Below are 23,065 nucleotides of genomic sequence, written 5' to 3' on the forward strand. Positions count from 1 at the left end.
CGTTTTAGTTAGTGAGGTTCATTGTCATTCTACAAGAGCACGTAGCAGGGATATTTATCCATATAGATTTAAGAGTGAATCAGGTAGAAATTCTTTTTTGTGTACTAGCTCTGCTGTTTGGAATGTTTTGCCCATGATTTTTAAAGAGATGCAAATTGAGAGTGATTTTAAAAGGGAAATTAAAAAGTGGTTGTTTTATAGTTGATGTTGAGAATTTTACTGTGCTGAGTTGCTGAGCTGATGATGTTTGCATTCCATTTATGATTTGCTCGTTAATTTTAAAAAATATCGAGGACCACAATGGAAATAAGCCTGTGGCTTTTTTGTGTACTTTATCCTCGACAGTTTTTAAAATAATGTATGAATTGGTCTAACTGGACTTGTTTGTATATTTTTGTTAGAATTGTCAAATAAAATCAATCAATCAATCAATCAATGGCTGCATAAAATAAGAAATCTTCAGGGGGTGAATACTTTTGCACTCGTAAAATTGTTTCTTTTTTAAGGAATTGCTTAAAAGGTTGATCCAAAGTGATATTAAAGACATTTATAACTAGTTTTATCTTTCACATGTACAGTTCCCAGCATAATTGAGCACAGCCCATTTTGATAATGAGGATTTTTCTCCATTTCTCAGTGAATAGGCAATGTATTTTGGTGCATTCAAAAGTTTATTAAACAGATATATTTATTAAAATAACATTTTAGTCACCAAACATATTTAGAAATTGAAAGATAATACAATTACATTCAAGCAAAATATTGCAAAAATAAATTACAAACTACAAAATTTCAACTCAATATTTCCATTTTTCTGCTTTTCTTGATTTTTCCTCTTTTTAAATTTTGTATTCAATATTTCTCTATAACATAAATATGGGTTTACTAGTTTTTGGACAGTTATCGTAAGTTATTTTGTTAGAAAAGCTCTGGATTTGGCTTCAGTACTGACTAATCTAATGCATATGCACAAATAAAATATTGTATAGCTTTCTAAAAATATCAATTAAACGCGCACGCTGTGCGTATGTGTGTCTATGTGTGTGTGCGTGAACTTTGTAAAGACATGGTGTGTGACTCGTTGCAGAAGGGCTTGAATTAATTCAACAAATACATCAAATAATCATTGGTAAAGTTCTTACTGTGGTATTTCTCACAAACGTTACGTGAGATCTGCTTCCTTCATGTCTGTCACTGTGCTGTTTATCTGACGCAGCAGAGGCGGAGATTGAGGCACATTCTGACATGCATGTTGGGACAGTGGGCGGGAGGAACTAGCTTATTTGCATTAAAGGCACAGGCAACAAAAACAGCTCCATTGTATTTAGAGCAGAAAATCCCAATATTCTGAAAGGTCTAACAAATAATCTGATGGGTGTTTTGAGCAGAAACTTTACAGACACATTCTGGAGTCACAAAAGACTTATCTAAAATCTTGAAAAATGGGTAAAATAGGTGTCCTTAAAGAAAGAAAGAAAGAAAGAAAGAAAGAAAGAAAGAAAGAAAGAAAGAAAGAAAGAAAGAAAGAAAGAAAGAAAGAAAGAAAGAAAGAAAGAAAGAAAGAAAGAAAGAAAGAAAGAAAGAAAGAAAGAAAGAAAGAAAGAAAGGATTTTAAATATGGTTTCTGACTTTTGGACCCCATTGTGTGTACAGTGCATGCTTTTCTTTTTCTCCATTTTCCACCACCCACACAAAAGGATCAACACTTACCTTTTGGCAAAGGGCACAGAATATCTTGCCTCATAAGCTACAGAGACGAGCTGACGTGAGGATTTCACCCTCAGCAGAGAGACAGAACTAAAGCAGAATTAATCATGAGCCAGGGATCAACACTGGACAAAAGCACATGTAAAGCAGCAGACAACACATACAAAAATAAATGTTTCCTTTTTTTTTAATAATTTCTTTACAGACAAAAGAAAAAAAAACTTTATATCAATATAAACTTAACTTCTTAAATACACAGTATTTTATAAATATTACAAAATACATTTCGTGTGTTGCAACAGTTTCCACTATAGGTAACATGTGGACGGAAACATTCATGTAGATCTAGTGCCCTCTAAACTGAATCTAGTGTGTGTGTGTGTATAAGGTTAAATCGTCAGTCATCCTCTGTAAAAGCCTTCAACGTGTAGCATATTTCATTATTATTTCACAGAACTGATGTGAGGAAGTTCATCTACGCTAAAGCCAAGTTCATTATCAGAGCAGATTGATTTTAAATGAAGTGTCTATTACGATTAGCTTTAGCAATCCACATCAAGGATGTTATAAAACCCTTCTTACATACATTTGAACAAAGTAACTGCTTAAGACGTTGTATGGTGAGGGATGGTAACTAGTTATAAGGCATCCCTTCACCTACCCTTGCTTCTCAGTCTTTCTCTTTCTCTCTCCTCTTATCGTTTTCCCCAGATGAGCGGCTGCTCGTTAGTAAACTGTCAGCAAAGCTCCTAAATCACATTAAGTAGGCACAGAATACAAAAGCAACATCAGCATACAGCACCGGGGAAAGATGGGTGCTCATGGCACATTACAGGACTAGAAAAACCACTACGGCCACATTTGAAATCAGAAAACAGCAGCTGAAGAGGCCTGTGGAGAAGCACAACTCGCAAACCATTTCATCTTCAATTAACGAAAAAAAGAGGTGTAATTTGTAACATCTGCTTATCAGAATTTTGCAACCATGACAAACATGCATATTTATCACTGTCCTCCAAAAGTCTTGCTGTTTTCAACTCAAAACGATCATTAATGGATGAATCAGTTATTCAAATGAGTGAGACTGTTTCCACCAAATGCAACTTCAGCAGAACATAGAAAACACATATAAATAAATTGACACAATAACTTAATTCTGAACAGTTCACATACAAGAATTATATTAAGATGCTTTCAAAACAAAACGAAAACAAACGCGTTAACACAGCTTCGAGTCATATTAGTACCGTCAAAACAAGTGTGGGACAGTTTAGTAGCGGCACTGCCCTCTGGTGGTCACAGTCGACAAGACGAGAAAAAACAGAATAGAAAACAGGAAAAAATGACCCTAACAGATATCTACAACGTGTGAATTAAACCAAATTCGTCTGAGAAGTGCCGTCACCACACTGTTCACTTATTTACCGGATGCTATAAGCTAATTCACACTGCCGTGTGACCAGGAGGAACCTACAAGCTTCTGAGGCACTTTGATGAGGACGTGCAGAGCAAATACAAGCCATTTTAAAGCCCTTCCAATAGGATATGGAGTTTTGTGCCGCTCCTTTAAAACTCTTAGGATAACAACATTTCTTACAAAGACAGTCATTCTTGATAGAAGACGTAGGCTATAAGCTATCCTGGGATCAACCGTGATGCTAAGGCAATCGGGTGGAAAAGCCCTTCATGAATAAAGTCCACATCTATAAAATGTCCACGTTCTCTATATAAAAGATGAGTATTTGGCTATTTATGAGCTGTTTATATCTTAGCGGTGCAGAAAATTTGTGGATATTTGATCAAGCCCTATTATATTTGCATTTAACCTGTATTACTATTATTTTTTATTTCAGTATTTATAGCACAATCCAAGTTTGTGAGTCATATAAATATCTGTGGGGAACATTATGGCTAAAGGATTTATAATTTTATATATATACAAAGCTATGGGGGAAATGACAAGATCACTTCAAAAGGTATTTGTTCTCTGGATTTGCTCTTAAAGTGATAGTTCCCCCCAAAACTGAAAATTCTTTCATCATTTACTGACTTAATTTTTTACTGACTTTTATTTTTTCTGAACACAAAAGTAGATATTCTGAAGAAAGCTGGAAAAAATATCATCTCTGACTTCAACAGTGTTTGTTTTTCCTTCTATAGAAGTCAGTTTTTCAGCTTTCTTCAGAATTTCTACTTTTGTGTTCAACAGAATAAAAGTTTGAAAGCACTTGAGGGGGAATAAATAAAGGCTAAATGTTCCTTTTGCGTGAACTTTCCCTTTAATAGTTGTCATGTTGAGTAAAATGTTCATCCTACTGATAATGCGCATTCAAAATTCCAGCATTTTAGAAAAGTATGATCATTTAGAGCATTTTTTTTTCTTGAAAACAAATCAAATACCAGATCATATACAATATTTAATGGCTAAAAATATTTTGAACAAATAGTATAATAGTATAATTGTCGTTTTTAAAAAAATAAATGCAAATTTTCTTTTAATTTATTAAACACAAATCAACATCAATTACGTCAATATCAATTATAGCAAATCCAGAGAACCAATCATAATATTGAAGTTACATCTCTTCAATAATTCCAAAGCCACAAATTGCCACTAGAATCTTGTCGGTTCTAGGTCTTGTCAACGATGTATGTAACAGTGTACACAGTACAAAGAAGATGGACTTTAAAATCCATTGTATTTACACAGAGATCCTTGCTCGCACTATGCTATAAGGTTGCAGTACAACAGATAGAGCAAAGCCATGAGGAGAGAGTAGAAGAGCAGGAAGCCGGTGGAAAAGGGGGAGGAAGGAGAGACAGAGGGAGAGGTGGTGTTCTTGTCCTCCGTCACCTCCTCGTCTCCTGCTTTAGCCAGGAGCCCAGTCACACAGCGGAGAACTGCAGGCAACTTACTGCGCAGGATATCAGACGCTAAACACAACTCCATCTGAGAAACACAGAGACAATGCAGAGAAGACAGACAAAGATGTTTGGACAAAGAAAAACACATTAAAGCTTAACCATTTAAAGGGATAGTTCACTCAAATATCTAAAAACTCTGTGATCGTCATTTTGTTTTGCTGAATCAGAACCTGTATGACTTCCTTTCTTCAATGGAACACAAAATGAGACCTACTAGGGCCGAACGATGCTTTGTTTCTCTGTTATTTGAATTGCAATATGGAACAAATACATGAGTTTTCACAAAATTACTTGAATATTTAGAGTGCTTAAATTGATTAGGCCACCAACTAATTTATTAGACAACCACAGCTGCTCTAGTCTAACTGTAGTTGCTAAAATAATTTGTTGGAGTGATATCTTATTTTGTAATGGTTAATCCCCAGCTTCTATAAGCTCATTAGTCACAGTAGTATTTTAATACTAAAATATGATTTTTAATCAAGAATTATTTCATTTATTGTTATTCAAGGTAGAAATAAAAATTAGTAAAGCTGTTCATTATTCATTTTTTATTTATTTTATTTGTTATTTATTTTCAATCCTTAATAGATGTTTTAATGACGGAATGTAACACTTTTTTAGTTTATATATTTTATTTTATACAGCAGTTCTGTCTGGTTCTCAAATCTGATTGGCTGATAGCCGTACAATATTCTGCAATATCAAAACTCGAACAGCCTCTTCACCTTTCTGTATTACTCACATAGAGTGATACTGCAGATCAGTAAACTCACTACAGGTTGACAAATATTGCAGCTGTTGGACAACATAATGTACTTTTGAGTCTTTTTAAGGTAAGAATGTAGTTGTTTAGATTGCAGCTATGCAGTTTATTTATAAGGATAGTGCCTATTTGATATATTTATAATTTCAGAGATTCAGTGCATCGCCATCCATCAGCCTGTCATACTGAGCAGAGAAAAGAGGGTTGACATTCCGCCACAAGATGGCGACAGAGACCGCATAATAAGTCCTTAGAGGAGGAAAACAGCGTAATTTCTAACTGATCAAATCATTATTAAACAGGTAAGTGATATTCTAAGTCAATCTCTCTTTTTTGTAAGTTGTAGTGCTGTATTTATACCATAGTAATTGTAAAGTATTGAGTGTGAGATGAGACTCATATATCAGTACGTATGTATTTTGTGTCGGCCACTCTTTGTATAACCCTGAGTTATAGAAAGAAAGAAAGAAAGAAAGAAAGAAAAAAAGAAAGAGAGAAAGAAAGAAAGAAATGCTATTTGTGTTTTTTCCTATCGCAAACACAACAGTAATCTGGTAGTGATTGCGCTGCTTTGGCTTTTTCGGGGTTAATTATTGTGACCTCTGGATTACAACAGATGAATATTGGGAAATATCTCTAGAGTGATGGCATTTTATCCCATTCAGCTTTATAATCTTAAAATGTCAGCAAAATCAGCTGTTTTGTCATCACTTTAGACATTATGCTAGAGAATCATTCATATACAAGCTCTAAAGTGACATTGTTGAAGTAGCAATGGTTTCCGCTGTTCTGACATCAGCTGCAGATGTGAATAAATAGTGGAAGTACTGTAGTTCCTCATACAAAAGGGTTTTGAAACTCGCCGTGTTTGATTTTCTTTTTTATACATAAGATTATGCATTCAAACTGTTGTATAAACGCAATATTACACGAGTAGCAGTGCGATATGGCTGTATATCATCACTGGTGGGATGCTAAGGCACTTGGCCTGCAGCCTCGTGTCAACACACGCCTCCCATGAGTGCAGATATACAGCCACATTGCACTGCTACTCGTGTGATATTGCCCATATATAGATTCATTTCCTATTTCATATAAGATATAAATTCAAGAAGATTTTAATCGTTTCAGTTTTTTGCTAGTAAGTTAATACAATTTCTAATTATGAAATAAATGAGAAAACACAAATATTCCAGGATTCTGTCAAAAAGCTTATGACAAGTGGTTTAAAGTGGTTTTGTTAAACACTGTATTTTTCAAAAAGATCATTCTAGGTAAAAACAAAAGCTGAATCAAAAGTTTTAAAAATCTTGAATCAACATTGGAGTTAATTTTGCATGCTGGAGGAAGGACGACACCATGGCTGATGTATTTCTTTTAGACAGGTAATATTCTGTTTTAAACTACTTTAGTCACTCATAGATTTTTACGAATGGGTTATATGCACAGAAGTGTTGTTCAGCCACTGAAATCTTTCAGCGAATTTTCAGTTTCATAAGTTTCCCTTTACAGCATTGATAATGTAGATTCTTATTTAGTTTACCAACAAAACTTCAGTAAACAGCGCTATTCCGCCTAGCCTGCTTTAATGAGCTGAAGTTGTTTTATATTCACATTGGGTAATTTTTGATCACTGACAGCCAGTGACGCGCTCCCTATATTGTTCACCATGCTGCCCTGATTATTCGCTTTGAAATAGCATGCAAGTATGGCTTAGTAATAAGTGTAATACAGTAGTGTCTTTAGGACAAAGCGCGTGAGAGAATGAGACCAGCGATCCTTGCATGTAAGTTCTGATTGCTACACAAATGAAAACATGCTAGATATAATATTCAGTTTTTGTTCAGAGTTGCAGTATTATAAAGTACTATAAAGTTTTCTAACTGGCGAATGATACTGTCATCTTTAATGTGTGCGTTCATGATTTTAGAAGGCTTGGCTTTGGATGGAAGGGGAGGGACTGTGTTTTCAAAGTTATGCTAATAAATAGATAATTACCAGATCACCTACTGCACCTTTAAATAAAAAAATGTAAAACAAATGAGAGCACATAGCAGCAATTCTATAGTATTGTAGAACAAAGAAAAAAACGATCAAGGGCTTAAGATGTCTTAAAAAATATTAAAATAAATACAATTTCTTAATATCTATAATTTAAAAAACATGCTGAGTTGTTGTAACCCAACATTAGATCAAATATGAACAAACCCAATGTTGGGTTACAACTCAGCATTTTTAGAGAGTAAGTTCTCAAATTTAAATAGTTAAAAAAGGCTTTTATTTTTGTTGTTTACCAGAAAATAAATATATGCGCTGCAGTTTTAGAACAAAGTGCATAATTTTGTTCATTGTTCATGATAAAGTATTTCAACTCCTCAGAGCATATGGGTTTACTTAGTATAAACCAAGATGCAAAAAACAGTGTATTATGACTTGTATAAACCTAACTCTAAAAATGCAGACTAGCGCTGTGCCAATAAACAATATTATATTGAATCGCGATAAAATGTATGTCAATAACAATGGTAAGCTCTGGACTTTTTTACTCTATCTTGATCTAAGAGCCGATCACACAGCAGAAATGAGCAACAATGGGAATCTAAAACTGTGTTGATAGAGATGTACCGATTCGGCCACCGAAAATTTATTGGCTGTTATGCCGTTTAATGGACCCTCTAATTATTGTGGCTTCAGTCATTGTTGGGATACTCTTAAATCTGGAAGCGTTCACAACTTATATTGAAATATATATATCATTATCGCCCAGCCCTACAGCAGACCATACATATCTTTAATTAAATCAAAGTCATATCACATAGCCTATTTATTTCAATATACAGTATAGAGCAGCCCTAACAATGTCCTCTTTTCCATACAAGTGAGTGGTGACTATACAGCAAGTAGGACTATTAATGAACGGCCAATACATTGCACAATAATTCAACGTATATGATGTTTTAATCAAGTTTATGGTGTTTTTATACTCATAGTAGCCTGACACGCCAATCTATAATTGTTTTCATTTTATATATGTGAGATCCTCAGACATTCTGTGAATCTTCTACACGTTGAAATTCCAAAGGAGGAAGTCAGAAGGGTCTGAAATGTAATGAACTACCTGAGCTGAATATCCCTTTAAGATAAAAAAAAATGGCAAAGAGAGAACAAAAAGAGCAAATCGAGCTTGAAGCACTTGAAAAACAACATTAAAAAAAGCATTATAATCAGAGCGGTCACGTCAGAGAGTGAAGTGGATTCTTTCTCATTTACAAACAGCTCAGCAACACATCTCAGAAAGACAAATAATGCGGAGTATAATAAAGGAAGCAAACAATAAAAGATGAAATTTATGTTTACCTCAGGGACTCCCAGTCTGCGACATGCAGCAATGAAGTTTTCCACATTGAGGCGGCACTTGGCAGCACTCAGCTTTGGCTGAACACAGACAAAAATTGCACAAACATTCATTAGAAAGCAAATCGACTACAGCCTAATCTGGTTGATCTGGGATCAGCTTTCTCCGCATTTGGATAAATAAGGATCGCACTTGAAGATTCAAATAGAGGGCTTGTTGTAGAAGATACAAGATTGCATTTTTGGCCTTAAAGAGGCGGTACACCTAAAAATTTAATTTACGCACATATGACAGCTGCTGATTGTGGTTTATAGTTTTAAATATGGATATATTTCTTGCATGGCTTCACTTCAGAAGGCCTCTATTAACCCTGATTTTATATTAACTGTATTGGAGTAAATCAGGAAAGCCATATGCACACTGGATAGCTCGAGGGTGAATAAATCATGGGGTCATTTTCATTTTTAGATGAACTGTAATAAGAATTAAATCCAAGCATTAACTCACCACTGCCGGTGAGGGGATGTGGATGATTGACACAGAACGAGGTCGCACGTGATTGGCCAGCTGGCAGAGAACTGTGCCATTGGACAATGCCTCTCCAAGATCCTCAGGAAGACTGATCTTCAGACGAGATTCCAAAGTCTACAAGAGAGACATGGAAAAAGGGAGATTATTGGGAAAATGTCTGTCTGTCTGTCTGTCTGTCTGTCTGTCTGTCTGTCTGTCTGTCTGTCTGTCTGTCTATCTATCTATCTATCTATCTATCTATCTATCTATCTATCTGATAGAACTATTAGGAGGAAAACACAGATAACCCTTAAAGTTCCCATGAAATTAAAATAAAGTTTTTTAGATGTTAGTAACAGTATTATTATTTTTTAGGATATTTATAAGCTAGTGTGCCTCAAAACAGTGAGTAGATTTACATTTAAAAGATATAAAAACCTTGCAGTTTGTCACTCCCACCTATATGGAGCAACCAATTTTTTTTCACATCAAATCAAACTACAGTTTCTCATGATGGGGTCAAATTTCTGTCATAAAAACCATCCCAGAAAGAATCAACGTTTATCCTTTTCTCATTACTTTATTCGTACAATTATTTGAATATTTGAGTATTAAATCTTAATGATTTTGACTAACAAATAAAGTTAAACATTACCTAACTTAGGAATATATTTAGGAACGTTCACTTGGAGTGTCTTTGTCCCTATCTTTGTCTGTCAAAACTGTATTTTCAGGAGCTCCCAAATCAGGTCAGAAAAATCAGAAACAACTGTTCCTATTGTTATTTGCTAATGTGTTAATTACAGTTAACACAGTAAGTCAGAATTATTAGCCCCCCTTTTAATTTTCTTTTTCTTTTTTAAATATTTCCCAAATGATGTTTAACAGAGCAAGGACATTTTCACAGTATGTCTGACAATATTTTTTTCTTCTGGAGAAAGTCTTATTTCTTTTATTTCGGCTAGAGTAAAAACAGTTAAAGCTATATTTTTTCCGATAGTCTACAGAACAAACCATCGTTCTACAATAACTTGCCTAATTACCCTAACCTGCTTAGTTAACCTAATTAACCTAGTTAAGTCTTTAAAATTTCACTTTAAGCTGTAAAGAAGTGTCTTGAAAAACATCTAGTCAAATATTTTGTGCTGTCATAATGGCAAAGATAAAATAAATCAGTTATTAGAAATGAGCTATTAAAACTATTATGTTTAGAAATGTGTTGAAAAAATCTTCTTTCCGTTAAACAGAAATTGGGGGATAAAATAAACGGGGGGCTAATAATTCTGACTTTAACTGTATGTCTAAAGTGATATTTGCCATTTTATGTGTTAAATCTTTTAAAGTTAATTCCTTTGTATGCAAGCTGCTAGTTTGGATGTTGATAATACCAGGTTTTTTTTTTAACCAGTTTTTGACAAAGACGGCTAAGAATACATTTAGCCTTTTGAAAGAAACAGATTGTACTTTGAGTGTGTGTGTTCTATTCAATTGTGGATCCTTTAGATAGAGACAGAGGTAGACCGACCGACCGACAGATATATAGATCAATAGAGGTCGACCAACCGACCGACAGATGGATAGATAGATGGACAGGTAGATAGATGGACAGGTAGACAGACAGAAAGACAGATAGATTGACAGGTAGATAGACGGACAGGTAGATAGATAGATAGATAGATAGATAGATAGATAGATAGATAGATAGATAGATAGATAGATAGATAGATAGATAGATAGATAGATAGATAGATAAACAGACAGACAGATAAACAGATAGATATAGATTTGTATTGGATATAGATTTAATGTTGATTGATAAAAATACTTACTGTTTATTAGTATTTATTCTTATTGTTTTATCCTACACTGTTGACTGTTAAATATACTGTTATTTCTTTCTCTTTTTTACTACTACTATGTCATTTGTTTCTGAATCTTCTGTTTAATGTAATGTAATATATAAATGTAACATTTGTCATGCCATTAAAACAAGTTTGAATTTGAGAGAGAGAGAGAAGAGAGAGAGAGAGCGAGAGAGAGAGAGAGAGAGAGAGAGAGAGAGAGAGAGAGAGAGAGAGAGAGAGAGAGAGAAGAAAAGAAAAATACAGGAAGTCTCTTTACTTTTCGCAGTTGCAGGATGTCGGTTCTCTCTTCTCGAGGGGATCTGAGTGTGGAGCGCGATTCACTGCGGCCAGACTCTGCCAAACTGTTCCCTGATCCTGATAAACACGCAGACACAGAGAGAATTACAACATATATCACTGACAATAAAAAAAACATTACAGGTTTTTACTCCTATGTTGATTAGTGTGTGTGTGTACCAGTTTTGACATTGCAGCGTGAAGATGTGCGGAATAAGAAGCTGTTGGGTTTGGGAGCAGAACCTGTCGGAGAGCACGGCTTCACAGCGGACGCATCTGAAACAACAGACTAGAGTCATTAAATACTTTTTTATTACATTATTTAAGACTTGGTTCCCACTAATGCAGCTTTCACAAAATTCAAAGCTATCATTCACCAACATAATCGACAGCATGAAGTACTTCTGAAACAGCACTGCCATCTGGTGGACACAGTTCTTTTTCCTCTTACACAGACTACACGTTTTTATACCCGTAACTGCCAAGGAGTTTTAAGAAGCCCTAAGACACACACTATATTATATTATATTATACTATAAACTATCGTTATATTCTATTTGTATATGTATACTTTTAAAGAAACCCAAAGGTAATGTTATAAATGTATGTGCTTCTTGATATAATCACATGCTCAACTGTAGTTTTCAATCAGTTGAATGGTTAGAATGTGCCAGTTGCAGGAATACTGTGCTGACAATGATTTGATTATATGATCAATAGGATTCTACCAAACAAACTGTTTAGACCAATGATTAAAGACAATGCTTCATCATCTGTTTGTATGCCTGTTTAAAAACTGCGCTCGAAGGACTACCCTTTGAGCAACCAGAATGGAACCTCTTGTGTTTCTTCTGTATTGTTCCCTTGCTGAAAAAACATTAAAATCTTTTAAAATGAATCTTCCTGAGTCTTGGAATAATTTTTGATCCAGACAAAAATGTTTAATTATGGCAGGAAAAGTTTATCTCAACTCCATTCGTGTTTTGTTTTGAAAATAAATACCTGATCCCCGAAGAATTTTTAGCTTGTTTTAATGTTTTCTAATTATTTAGGTAACCTATTTTAGATAAAAAAATATGTACTGTATAAATGATTTAGGGAGTCTTTAAATGTTGTTGACACATACTATTACACAATATATATCGCACACTAGTCAGGCTCTGTATTTTCATCATTTCAATTAATTACAATATGTATGTTAAAGCACACTGTCAGAAAAAAAGGTACTGCTGTGAACTTGTCAATTAATTCAGGTAAAAAGATAAGGGTAGCACTTATGCAGTCCTGTTTCACATGCACATAGGCATGGGCTGGTATAAGATTTCAATGGTATACTTTGGATAAAAAGATCATGGTATTGTGATTAATCCTCGAAAATATGTTCTTTTCATAAATACATTTTCATTTTAAGAAACATTCCAAACATTTCAGAACAGTAAACATGTCAGGCTAAATAATTAAAATAAATGACCGACTTCTGCTGTCTTCATTAGTTTCAAACACACAGATTTCTTTAAAACTTGAAAAGGTATCTATGGAGAGCTTTCTTTTCTTTGGATATAAAGTCAGTCACTGCACTGTTCTGGGCTATAGCATGCTTGGATGCTGGTGCATAAGCGATTTGTTTTTTAGATGTTTGCTGAATCATGTGCGGACCAGTAACTTTTAACATGGAGATACTGTTGCCCTAAAAAACTAAATAAAATCGTCACAAAAAACATAAAAAATTCTTACAAAAATAAAAATAATAAAAATAATAATGATAAAATATAATTTTTTATTGAAAAATATTGAACACGTCATGTTTTTTTTTCTGGGACGAATATTCTAAAGGAGCAGTTGACAAGGAACTGAACCAGATTTTGGTTAAAAAAAAATAAAAAATAAAAAAATAAAAAACAATACAAATATAAAAATTTAATAAAACAAAATACAAAAAAAAAGAAAAAAAGTTTAAAAACAATGAAATGACACAAGAAGAACGTACTAAACTACTGAAATGCATTTATATAAAAGGCTTGTTTGGTACTGCAGCTTAAAGACACCTCTCATATGGAGAATGAAGTCTCATGCATTGCCCAGGTGTGAGTTTCTCACAGATTTCAACAGAGTGTCAAAATCTAGATGGGTTTGTGGGTCTTATCTATTAAAGCTGATCGTTAATTTGTATTTTCTATTGGATTACCTTCAGGCGATTGGCTGGGCCATTCTACAGCTTAATTTCCTTTCTCTGAAAGCATCCGAGAGTCTCCTTGGCTATGTTTTAGATCGCTGTCTTGCCGAAATGTCCACCCTGGTTTCATTTTCATCATCCACCTAATGTAGATGTTGGACTGAAGCAGCTAATATTCATTTACAATGATGAGGGTTGCTGAAGAACTACTGAGAGATTTCATCTGCTGTCTGGGCTTTCACTGCCTTTCTACAGCTCCCTTTCTTCATGTGTTCAATACTTATTCCCTGTGTCATTTCATTTTATTACACATCACTTACTTTGTAAACTAATTAGATTTGTTTTCTTTTCATATAAGGATTTCTTTGGTTGTTACCAACATCTGGTGAAAGTCAACAACACCTTTAGAAATATATTTTCTGATATGGATGGTGACATGTTGAATACTTATTTCTCCCACTGTATACCATAGGAAGGCTATAACATAACATTTTAGCGGTTTTAAAACCTTGACTTTTCCAAGCCGCTGTAAACCTTATGACCGGCTATCGCCCCATGCCTACAGTACATGCACATATTATGCTCTTATCTGACTAATATACTTAAACAGGGTAATAACTAATCATTACTCCTAAACCAGAACCTAACCTTAACCCATTTAGTAACCAGTACTTTCTTAGGGTAATTTTGAAAAAATGAAAATGCTGTTACTGTAAACTCACTCAACTTCTCAAAACCTGTTTGATTTTTTTTCTTCTGAGAAATCCACACACACACATACAATATTATGGAGAATGTCAGAAACTGGTAACCATTGACTTTCATAGTATCTTTTTTTCCGACAATGGATGTCAAAGGCTAGCAACTGCCAACACTCTTCAGAAAATCCTCTTCTGTGTTAAAGAGAAGAGAGAAACTGAAAAAGGTTTAGAAACACATGAGGGTGATTAGATGGTGAGTTAAATTTAATTTTGGGTGAACTGTCCCTTTAAGTACAGCATAATCATTCATTCATTTTCTTGTCGGCTTAGTCCCTTTATTAATCTGGGGTCGCCATAGCGGAATGAACCGCCAACTTATCCAGCACATGTTTTACGCAGTGGATGCCCTTCCAGCCGCGACCCATCTCTAGGAAACATCCATACAATCTTATTCACACTCATACACTACGGACAATTTAGCCTGGACCGCATGTCTTTGGACTGTGAGGGAAACCGGAGCACCCGGAGGAAACCCACGTGAACGCAGGGAGAACATGCAAATCCACACAGAAACGCTAACTGACCCAGCCAAGGCTTGAACCAGTGATCTTCTTGCTGTGAGGCGACAGCACTACCCACTGCATCACCAGTACAGTATAAGTAAAAGCTAAATCATACAGTCAAATAAATTCCATTAAAGATATGAGTGCTGCCCCAGTTGTGCGAATAATTTTTTAAGAATGATGTTTTTTGCTATATGGAGGATACCTGTGCGACTGATGGAGCGCTGCAAAGACACCGTATGAGAGGATGGAGAAACCTGATCCGCACTCTGACAGAAAGAGAAAGAAATGAGCCAAAATATTATAACAAGTCTTTAATGTTCATGACATGTAATAATAATAATAATAATAATAATATGCAATTATAAAAATACAGAATGAAATATCAGGAGTGTGTGTGTAGTGGTTTTGGTGGTTTACAAGGATGTTTTTTGCTAAATGTCATGGGATGTACTTTTAAGGTGGTTTATGGAGACATATCTGATGTCCTTGTAATTCAAAACACTTAAAATCATACTTAACGTGATACTGACATTCAAATTTTGCCCCAGCTTTCCTGTGAGGGATTGGTTTAGGGGTAGGGCTATATAATTAGCACTTTTACAGTATAAAATATGGACACACTTTACAATAAGGTTTCATTAGTTAATTTTAGTTGATGTATTTACAAGCATGAACATAACTAGTACAGTATTTATTAACCATAGTCCAAGCATTACTAATGCCTTATTAACATCTAAATTGCTTGTTAATTAATGCACCGTGAGTTAACAAAGTAACAATGGATGACTTCACTTTTAATAACTAACATTACCAAACATGAACAAATAGTGTAATTAATGTATTGCTCATTGTTTGTTCATGCTAGAAAATGCATTAACTAACATTAACTAATACAGCCTTATTGTAAAGTGTAACCTAAAATGCATTATGGCTATGAAGAGGTCCCAGTAAACAACTAATACCAACATTCGTTTAAGTGAGTGTGTGTGTGGAACTCACTGCACATCTCTGTTTCAGGCCATTGGGTGGAGAACTGGTATCTGAATCACCACTAGAGGGACACAGAGACCAACAGTAAACTAGTTGCAAAACTACAAAAGCATATTGACAGATGAAGTGCACTAACTAGACAACTAAAAATAACAACATAATCAGCATTAACAACTTCATAAACATTTTAAGAAGTTGAACTTATTCTATATTAATTATGTTTTTTCTTAATTATTTAGCTGTTCATCGTTGCTAGTAATATGGTATCTGACAGATTACCAAAACAAATTGTTAACCCCAGCATGCATACAAAGAAAACACACAAACGCATATGCAAACCATTCGCTCCACTCTTACCCCGAAACATTTCCTGTTCCTCCGTGCTTTGTCGTCGTCGTCACCGCCGCGGAGCTACTTCCTGTTTTTACAGTCATCTTCTGCAAACTGTAAGACATCAAACACTTATAAGTCAATGGCCTGCTGATAGCACAAGACTTTGTTCTTACAAATAGAATCACTCGAAAGGAGTGGTTCTGATGCTCCCCTGGTTGTGCTTTCTAGTAATTCAAGACTTTAAACAGGCTTTAAGACATTAATGAAGCAAAGACACACAACAGTGGGTAACAGTGGTTTCCTTTACAACCACAATGTCTGTGATGACAAAGTATCAGCAAAGAAATAGCATGTCCTTTAGAAGACTTTTCATTGCAGTGAACAGACTTCATTGCTGCATCAACTCTGAGGCCCAGCAGTATTTCCAGTAGGCGTGGGTGAGTAAACAGTAAATACAGGGCCAGTATCGTCGATATTGATTCAGATACTGTTCTTTTTCTTTTTTTCTTTTATTTATCTATTGCAAACGTACTGACAGTATTATATCCAAAGTATTACAAAATGAAACAAACCCCACTATGCACAAACCTTCTCCTATACCTCTGGGCATATGTTAAACACTTTAAAGTTAAATAATAATAATAATAATAATAAGAAGAAGAAGAAGAAGAAGAAGAAGAAGAAGAAGAAGAAGAATCATAATAATAACAATAATAATAATAATAATAATAATAATAATAATAATGAACAAGTATTATTATTATTTTTATTATTATTATTGTTTATTATTATTATTATTATTATTATTATTATTATTATTATTATTATTATTGTTTATTTTTATTGTTTATTATTATTATTATTATTATTATTATTATTTAATTTCAGTTTCTAATCTTAAAATTTCTAATTCTTAATTTCATAATAATAATAAAAAAATAATAATAAAAAACAAGTATTATTATTATCATGATTATCATTATTGTTATCATTATTATTATTATTATTATTTAAAAGTTTTTAATCTTAAAATTTCAGATTCTTTAAGTTTCATAATAATAATAATAATAATAATTAATAATAATAATAACAATAATATTAATAACAATAATAATAATAATAATAATGAACAAGTATTTTTATTTATTATTATTATTATTGTTTATTATTATTATTATTATTATTATTATTATTATTGTTTATTATTATCATTATTATTATTATTATTATTATTATTATTATTATTTAATGTTAGAGATTCTAATAACGAAATTTCTGATTCTTAATTTCACAATAATAATATATAATAATTTTGATAATAATAAGAAGAATAATAATAGTAATAATGAACAAGTATTATTATTTTTTTATTATTAGTAGTATTATTTAATTTTAGAGTTTCTAATCTTAAAATTCAGTCATTCATTTTCTTTTCGGCTTAGTCCCTTTATTAATCAGGGGTTGCCACAGCGGAATGAACCGCCAACTTATCCAGCATGTTTTTACGCGGCAGACGCCCTTCCAGCCACAACCCATCACTGGGAAACATCCATTCACACTCATTCACACACATACACTATGGACAATGTAACATCTTTGGACTTGTGGGGGAAACCGGAGCACCCGGAGGAAACCCACACGAACCCAGGGAGAACATGCAAACTCTAATCTTAAAATTTCTAGTTCTTAAGTTTAATAATAATAATAATAATAATAATAATAATAATAATAATAATAATAATAATAATAATAATAATAAACAATAATGATAATAATAAATAATAATAATAATAAACAAGTATTATTATTATTATTTTTATTATTATTACTATTATTATCATCATCATCTTTATGATGAATAACCATTTTTTTAAATGGTATAATATGAATATTATAATAGCCTAACACAACATAACATATTCTTGTACACGCAGTTACAAACATAAACAAAAATTCTTCTTCCCTATTGCCATTTCTCATTCATAGCAGCTAAATGTAAAGAAAGCAGTGCATATTAGCATAGATTAGAAAAATTTATACTAAAGTATTAATGTCGTTCAGAGTGTATCGGTCAAATACTAACTTTGATATTGATGCAACTGATATTCGAATTTCCCACCCCTACTTTTTAGGGCCATAATACCCTTTAACACATGTCTGACTTCCACATTTGCTGGACTGGTTCATCCCATGGGTCACTCACGTGCTGACTCTGTCTCTCTGCTGCTGGGCTCGCTCTCTCTCCTGCCAGATAAGCAGGTTTCCAGGTCTCCTTTTCTCCTCTAAAGTAGGACTAGATGGCGAGCCGCAGTCTGAACCATCTCCGATCACAAATATCCTTAAAGGAAAAAGTTAGAAAGTGAGATTATGTCTTGAACCCTTTTTTTCTCAAGACCAGTTTCTACTGAAGTTTTCACTGAATTTATATTTTTCTGCAGAAGTTGTGATGATTTTCTACATTAAATTAATAATTGACTCTTCCCTTCTTTGTAATGGAAGTCAAGCTATGGGTTTGTTGGTAAGAACCCATATTACCCATATTTTATTTAAAACTATTACCTCACTGCTTCTTGAGACATGGGAAGAAACATGTCCATCAGTTATAACTGCTTTCAGGTTTTAAACTTAAAATACATTTGATTGTTAATGTTATGAGAGATTAAACAACACAATAATAATGATAATGCATCCAACACAATTAAGCTTTATCCCAGTGATGGGTTGCAGCTGAAAGAGCATCCACTGTGTAAAACATATACTGGAGAAGTTGGCGGTTCATTCCGCTGTGGCGACCCCTGATTAATAAGGGATTAAGTTAAAAAGAAAATGAATGAATGAATGAATTAGAATTTTATCCTCATTATATCAAATTTATGGCACTTTTTATCATCTCATTTTATACAAAATAGTACATCCACAGTGGTTGAATCATTCATATGCAATTGAATGAATAAAGATACTATTTATTCATTTATTAAGTTTTTCTAAGGCAACACCTAATGATTTCTCATATCAAAGCAAGTTTATTTTTTAGTTTATAGGTTCAGAATATTTAAAATTCTGATCACAACCATTATATGTAAACACCGCCATCCAATTTCTGAAGAAATTATTTGAATATTTTAGTTGAATTTTTCCCACTGAAGCAGGTTGCATTAGCATCTAGCACCAACAGAAAAAAACAAAATGGCTACTACATAAAGCCCACGTTTTGTGAAAGTACACTACCGGTCAAAAGTTTGAGGTCAGTTTTATTTATTTATTTTTTTTTCATGTTTTTTTTTTAAGAAAATTATTCTGTTGATCAAGGTGGCATTTACTAAATGTAAAAAAGAAATTGTTAAATTGTAAAATATTTATTAATTGTTAAATAACTGCTTTCTTATTGTATGTAGTTTCAGATTAAATTATTACTCCAGTCATTATTGCTTTTATCACTTTTACCATTAATAATAATAATAATAATAATAATGAATTCTAGAGTGCTTTCTGAAGGATCATGTGACTCTTAAGACTGAAGTAATGAAGCTGAAAATTCCTCTTTAAAAATCACTGAAATAAATGATTAAATTAAATGATAAACTACTTTTGAACAGTTATTTTATAGTGCAATAACATTTCACTATTTTACAATGTGTACTGTATTTTTGATGTAATAAGTACAGCCTTGGTGAGCAGTAGAAGCTTATTTTAAAACATTTACAATCATACTGACTCTAAACTTTTAGTGCAAGTGAAACGTTTTGCCTAAAATGTCAACACCGTTTTCTTAAATCTAAAAATAAAAAGCTTTTGAAACAAGAACAATTGGTGGTTCATTCTGCTGTGGTATACAGTTGAAGTCAGAAAAATTAGCCCCCCTTTAAATAATTTTTTTCTTTCTTTTTTAAATATTTCCAAAATGATGTTTAACAGAGGAAGGAAATTTTCACATTATGTCTGATCATATTTTTTCTTCTGGAGAAAGTCTTATTTGTTATATTTTGGCTAGAAAAAACAGCAGTTTTTAATTTTTTTAAAAACCATTTTAAGGTCAAAATTATTAGCCCCCTTTAAGCTATATTTTTCGACTGTCTACAGAACAAACCACCATTATACAATGACTTGCTTAATTACCCTAACCTGCCTAGTTAACCTAATTAACCTAGTTAAGCCTTATTATTATTATATTATAATATATAATTATTATTATATAATAATATTATTATTAATATTATTCATTGTCATCATGGCAAAGAGAAAATTATTCAGTTATAGAGATGAGTTATAAAAATTATTATGTTTAGAAAAATCTTCTCTCCGTTAAACAGAAATTGGGGAAAAAATCAAACAGGAGGGCTAATAATTCAGGGAGGCTAATATTTCTGACTTCAATTGTAAATATCAATAAATATAAATAAGCTATAAATCATGGAATAAGCTAAAGGAAAGGCAGTGAGTGAATGAGTAAGTAAAACGATAACATACTTGCAAGTGTAAGTGATGCACAGCACTTATAGAATTCAGTTTTCTGTATTTTGTGATTCATGTTTTTAATTTTTCCCTGTTTATTTCTGCTTTAAATTGCATTTTGGGACCTTGATCTTTCTTCCAATAACTTTAAACCTTGAAAAGTTTGAAAACGTGACTTTCATTAACTTATAATTACCTAATAACTTAAAATCATTAACTTTCATTTTAATAATTTAAAGTGCTACTACAGTATATATTGTCTGGGTTGGTGTTGTATGTTATGCTACAAAAAGCCTATAATAAACTACCAGTACATGTTCTGTTATTTTACAAACCTATTTCTAATACATTATATGATTTCAAACTACTAAAATGTCAATAAAAGTCACTTTTATCAGACTGTACAGTTGAAATTTCCACATCAAAAGTCCATGTCCCATAATGCAATTTACAACCAAAAATAAACGGAAAACTATTGTTAACCACAAAATATGGAAACTGTTAATTAACAGATATGTTTTACAGAGTAAATTATTTGTATTTAATATTTAAAATAACTACAAATTTAGGTTTTGAATATTACTGATTTTGCTGTTTTGGTCACATGTGAAAAGGTCATCTTTCTGCCAACATAAGAATGCGTTTTGAAATGTTAAAAACATCTTGATAGCTATTTAGTGTCTGACGATGTTGATAACAACTGTTGGCAAGGAAAACACATGTTTGTTTTTTTAAAAAAAGAAAAGGTTGAATCAAAGCATACCTGTAGCTCAATAGCTTAGAACATGTAACATACAAAATGTGGCTTCATATGTCTCAGTTCAAGTTTTATACAGTTGTTTTTTTCCAATTGTGCACCCTCTTTAGTCAAAAATCAGTTAACCATTACCTCTGGCTTGTAGCAAATTGTATACACATTAATGGAATGGTCAAAATAAAAGATTTAAAGATAACCCTAACATACATGTATATGTGGCAATAGCTATGATGATAACCGATGAACACAGAAGTGTAATTGGCTATCCTGGATTGACACATGAATGTAAGATAGATAGTGCTACAGTACAAATCTACAATAAAGCCAAACAATTCCTGCCAAAACTCATGCCAGAGAGAGGCATCAATTCTCAATTTAGCTTCTGTTGCACCTACATGCTCACTCGACTCGAATGTGTGTATGCCAGTTCTTGGATGCCAGTGATAATAGTTTTTTCAAAGTCTTACAGTAAATATAGATATTTTTCTTTCAAAACCCCATTGCTTTGCTTCAAAAGACATTCATTAAAGCACTAGAGTCATGTGGATTACTTTAAAAACTCGGACACCATCAACTAGCATTACAAAAGCCACATCATTACTTACTATAATTCTGTGTTTGTTTAAAAAACAATTCATAAACATTAAAGATAGCTTGAGGGCAAGTAAATTATGGGATAAGTTTCATGTTGGGGTGTACTATACTTTTAAAACGCCAACACTATGTATGGGTGTTATGGGTGGTTGCTAAACTGCATTGTAGTTTAGTCATTACTGTGCAGTTTCTAGTGTGCTGGATGATTACAACGTCACAGAAGTCTATTATTTCCTGGTCCCTATATGACTATTGTTAATTTAAATCTAAGAGACTTTTTTGTCTATTATAATTACTCAGCAGGTGAAAATCATGTGTCTGATTGGTTACAGTGACAGTCTTAAAGGAATAGGTTCACTCAAAACCAGACAATCTCTCATTATTTACTTTACCCCTCTCCTGTTTGAGTTTCCTTTTTCTGTTCTGTTATTCTGAGTTATAGAAACCATTGACTTCAATAGTATTTGTTTTTCTTATTATGGAAATAAATGGTTACCGGTTTATAACATTCTTCAAAATATCTTCTTTTGTGTTTAAGAGGAAAATAAAACTCATAAAGGTGTGGAACCACTTGAGGGTGAGCAAATAAAAAAAAATGTGAACTACCACTGTAATAACACACCTGACCACAATTAAGTTCTAGAGTTTGGTTGAATTAATCATCAGCAATACCAAGATTTATATTTATCTTAAACCTGTAATAGACAGCATGGCTTTGCAACAGAATTTTAAACAATAGTATTTGTTTTTCTTATTATGGAAATGAATGGTTACCGGTTTATAACATTCTTCAAAATATCTTCTTTTGTGTTTAACAGAAAAATAAAACTCATAAAGGTGTAGAACCACTTGAGGGTGAGCAAATTAAAAAAAAAAAAAATTGTGAACTACCACTTTAATAACAAACCTAACCACAAATAAGTTCTAGAGTTTGGTTGAATTAATCATCAGCAATACCAAGAGTTATATTTATCTAAAACCTGGAATAGACAGCATGGCTTTGCAACAGAATTTTAAACAATAACCATCATTCACAATTGATTACAGAGAAAAGAAAACTGAGCCTCACAATAAAATATCACAATCTAGAAAGAT

General features: G+C 32.9%; 1 protein-coding gene across 2 annotated transcripts in view; it reads right to left on the reverse strand.

Moving 5' to 3' along the window:
- The window catches only part of lrch4 (leucine-rich repeats and calponin homology (CH) domain containing 4), a 92,793-nt gene that overhangs the window by 11,057 nt on the left and 58,671 nt on the right, over positions 1–23,065 (reverse strand). Inside the window, exons 10-18 of one of the 2 annotated variants that reach the window (XM_056462267.1) lie at positions 18,371–18,505; positions 16,192–16,278; positions 15,844–15,895; positions 15,047–15,110; positions 11,585–11,680; positions 11,385–11,482; positions 9,261–9,398; positions 8,756–8,833; positions 1,622–4,657 (exon numbers count right to left, since the gene is read on the reverse strand). In XM_056462267.1, coding sequence (XP_056318242.1) covers positions 4,433–4,657; positions 8,756–8,833; positions 9,261–9,398; positions 11,385–11,482; positions 11,585–11,680; positions 15,047–15,110; positions 15,844–15,895; positions 16,192–16,278; positions 18,371–18,505 — 973 coding nt within the window. In that variant the 3' untranslated portion in view covers positions 1,622–4,432. Of the gene's footprint in view, positions 1–1,621; positions 4,658–8,755; positions 8,834–9,260; positions 9,399–11,384; positions 11,483–11,584; positions 11,681–15,046; positions 15,111–15,843; positions 15,896–16,191; positions 16,279–18,370; positions 18,506–23,065 lie in introns of those variants that run through there. The other variant, XM_056462268.1, reaches the window with a different exon arrangement.

This window comes from Danio aesculapii, chromosome 7 (assembly GCF_903798145.1).
Source record: "Danio aesculapii chromosome 7, fDanAes4.1, whole genome shotgun sequence".
NCBI lineage: Eukaryota > Metazoa > Chordata > Actinopteri > Cypriniformes > Danionidae > Danio > Danio aesculapii.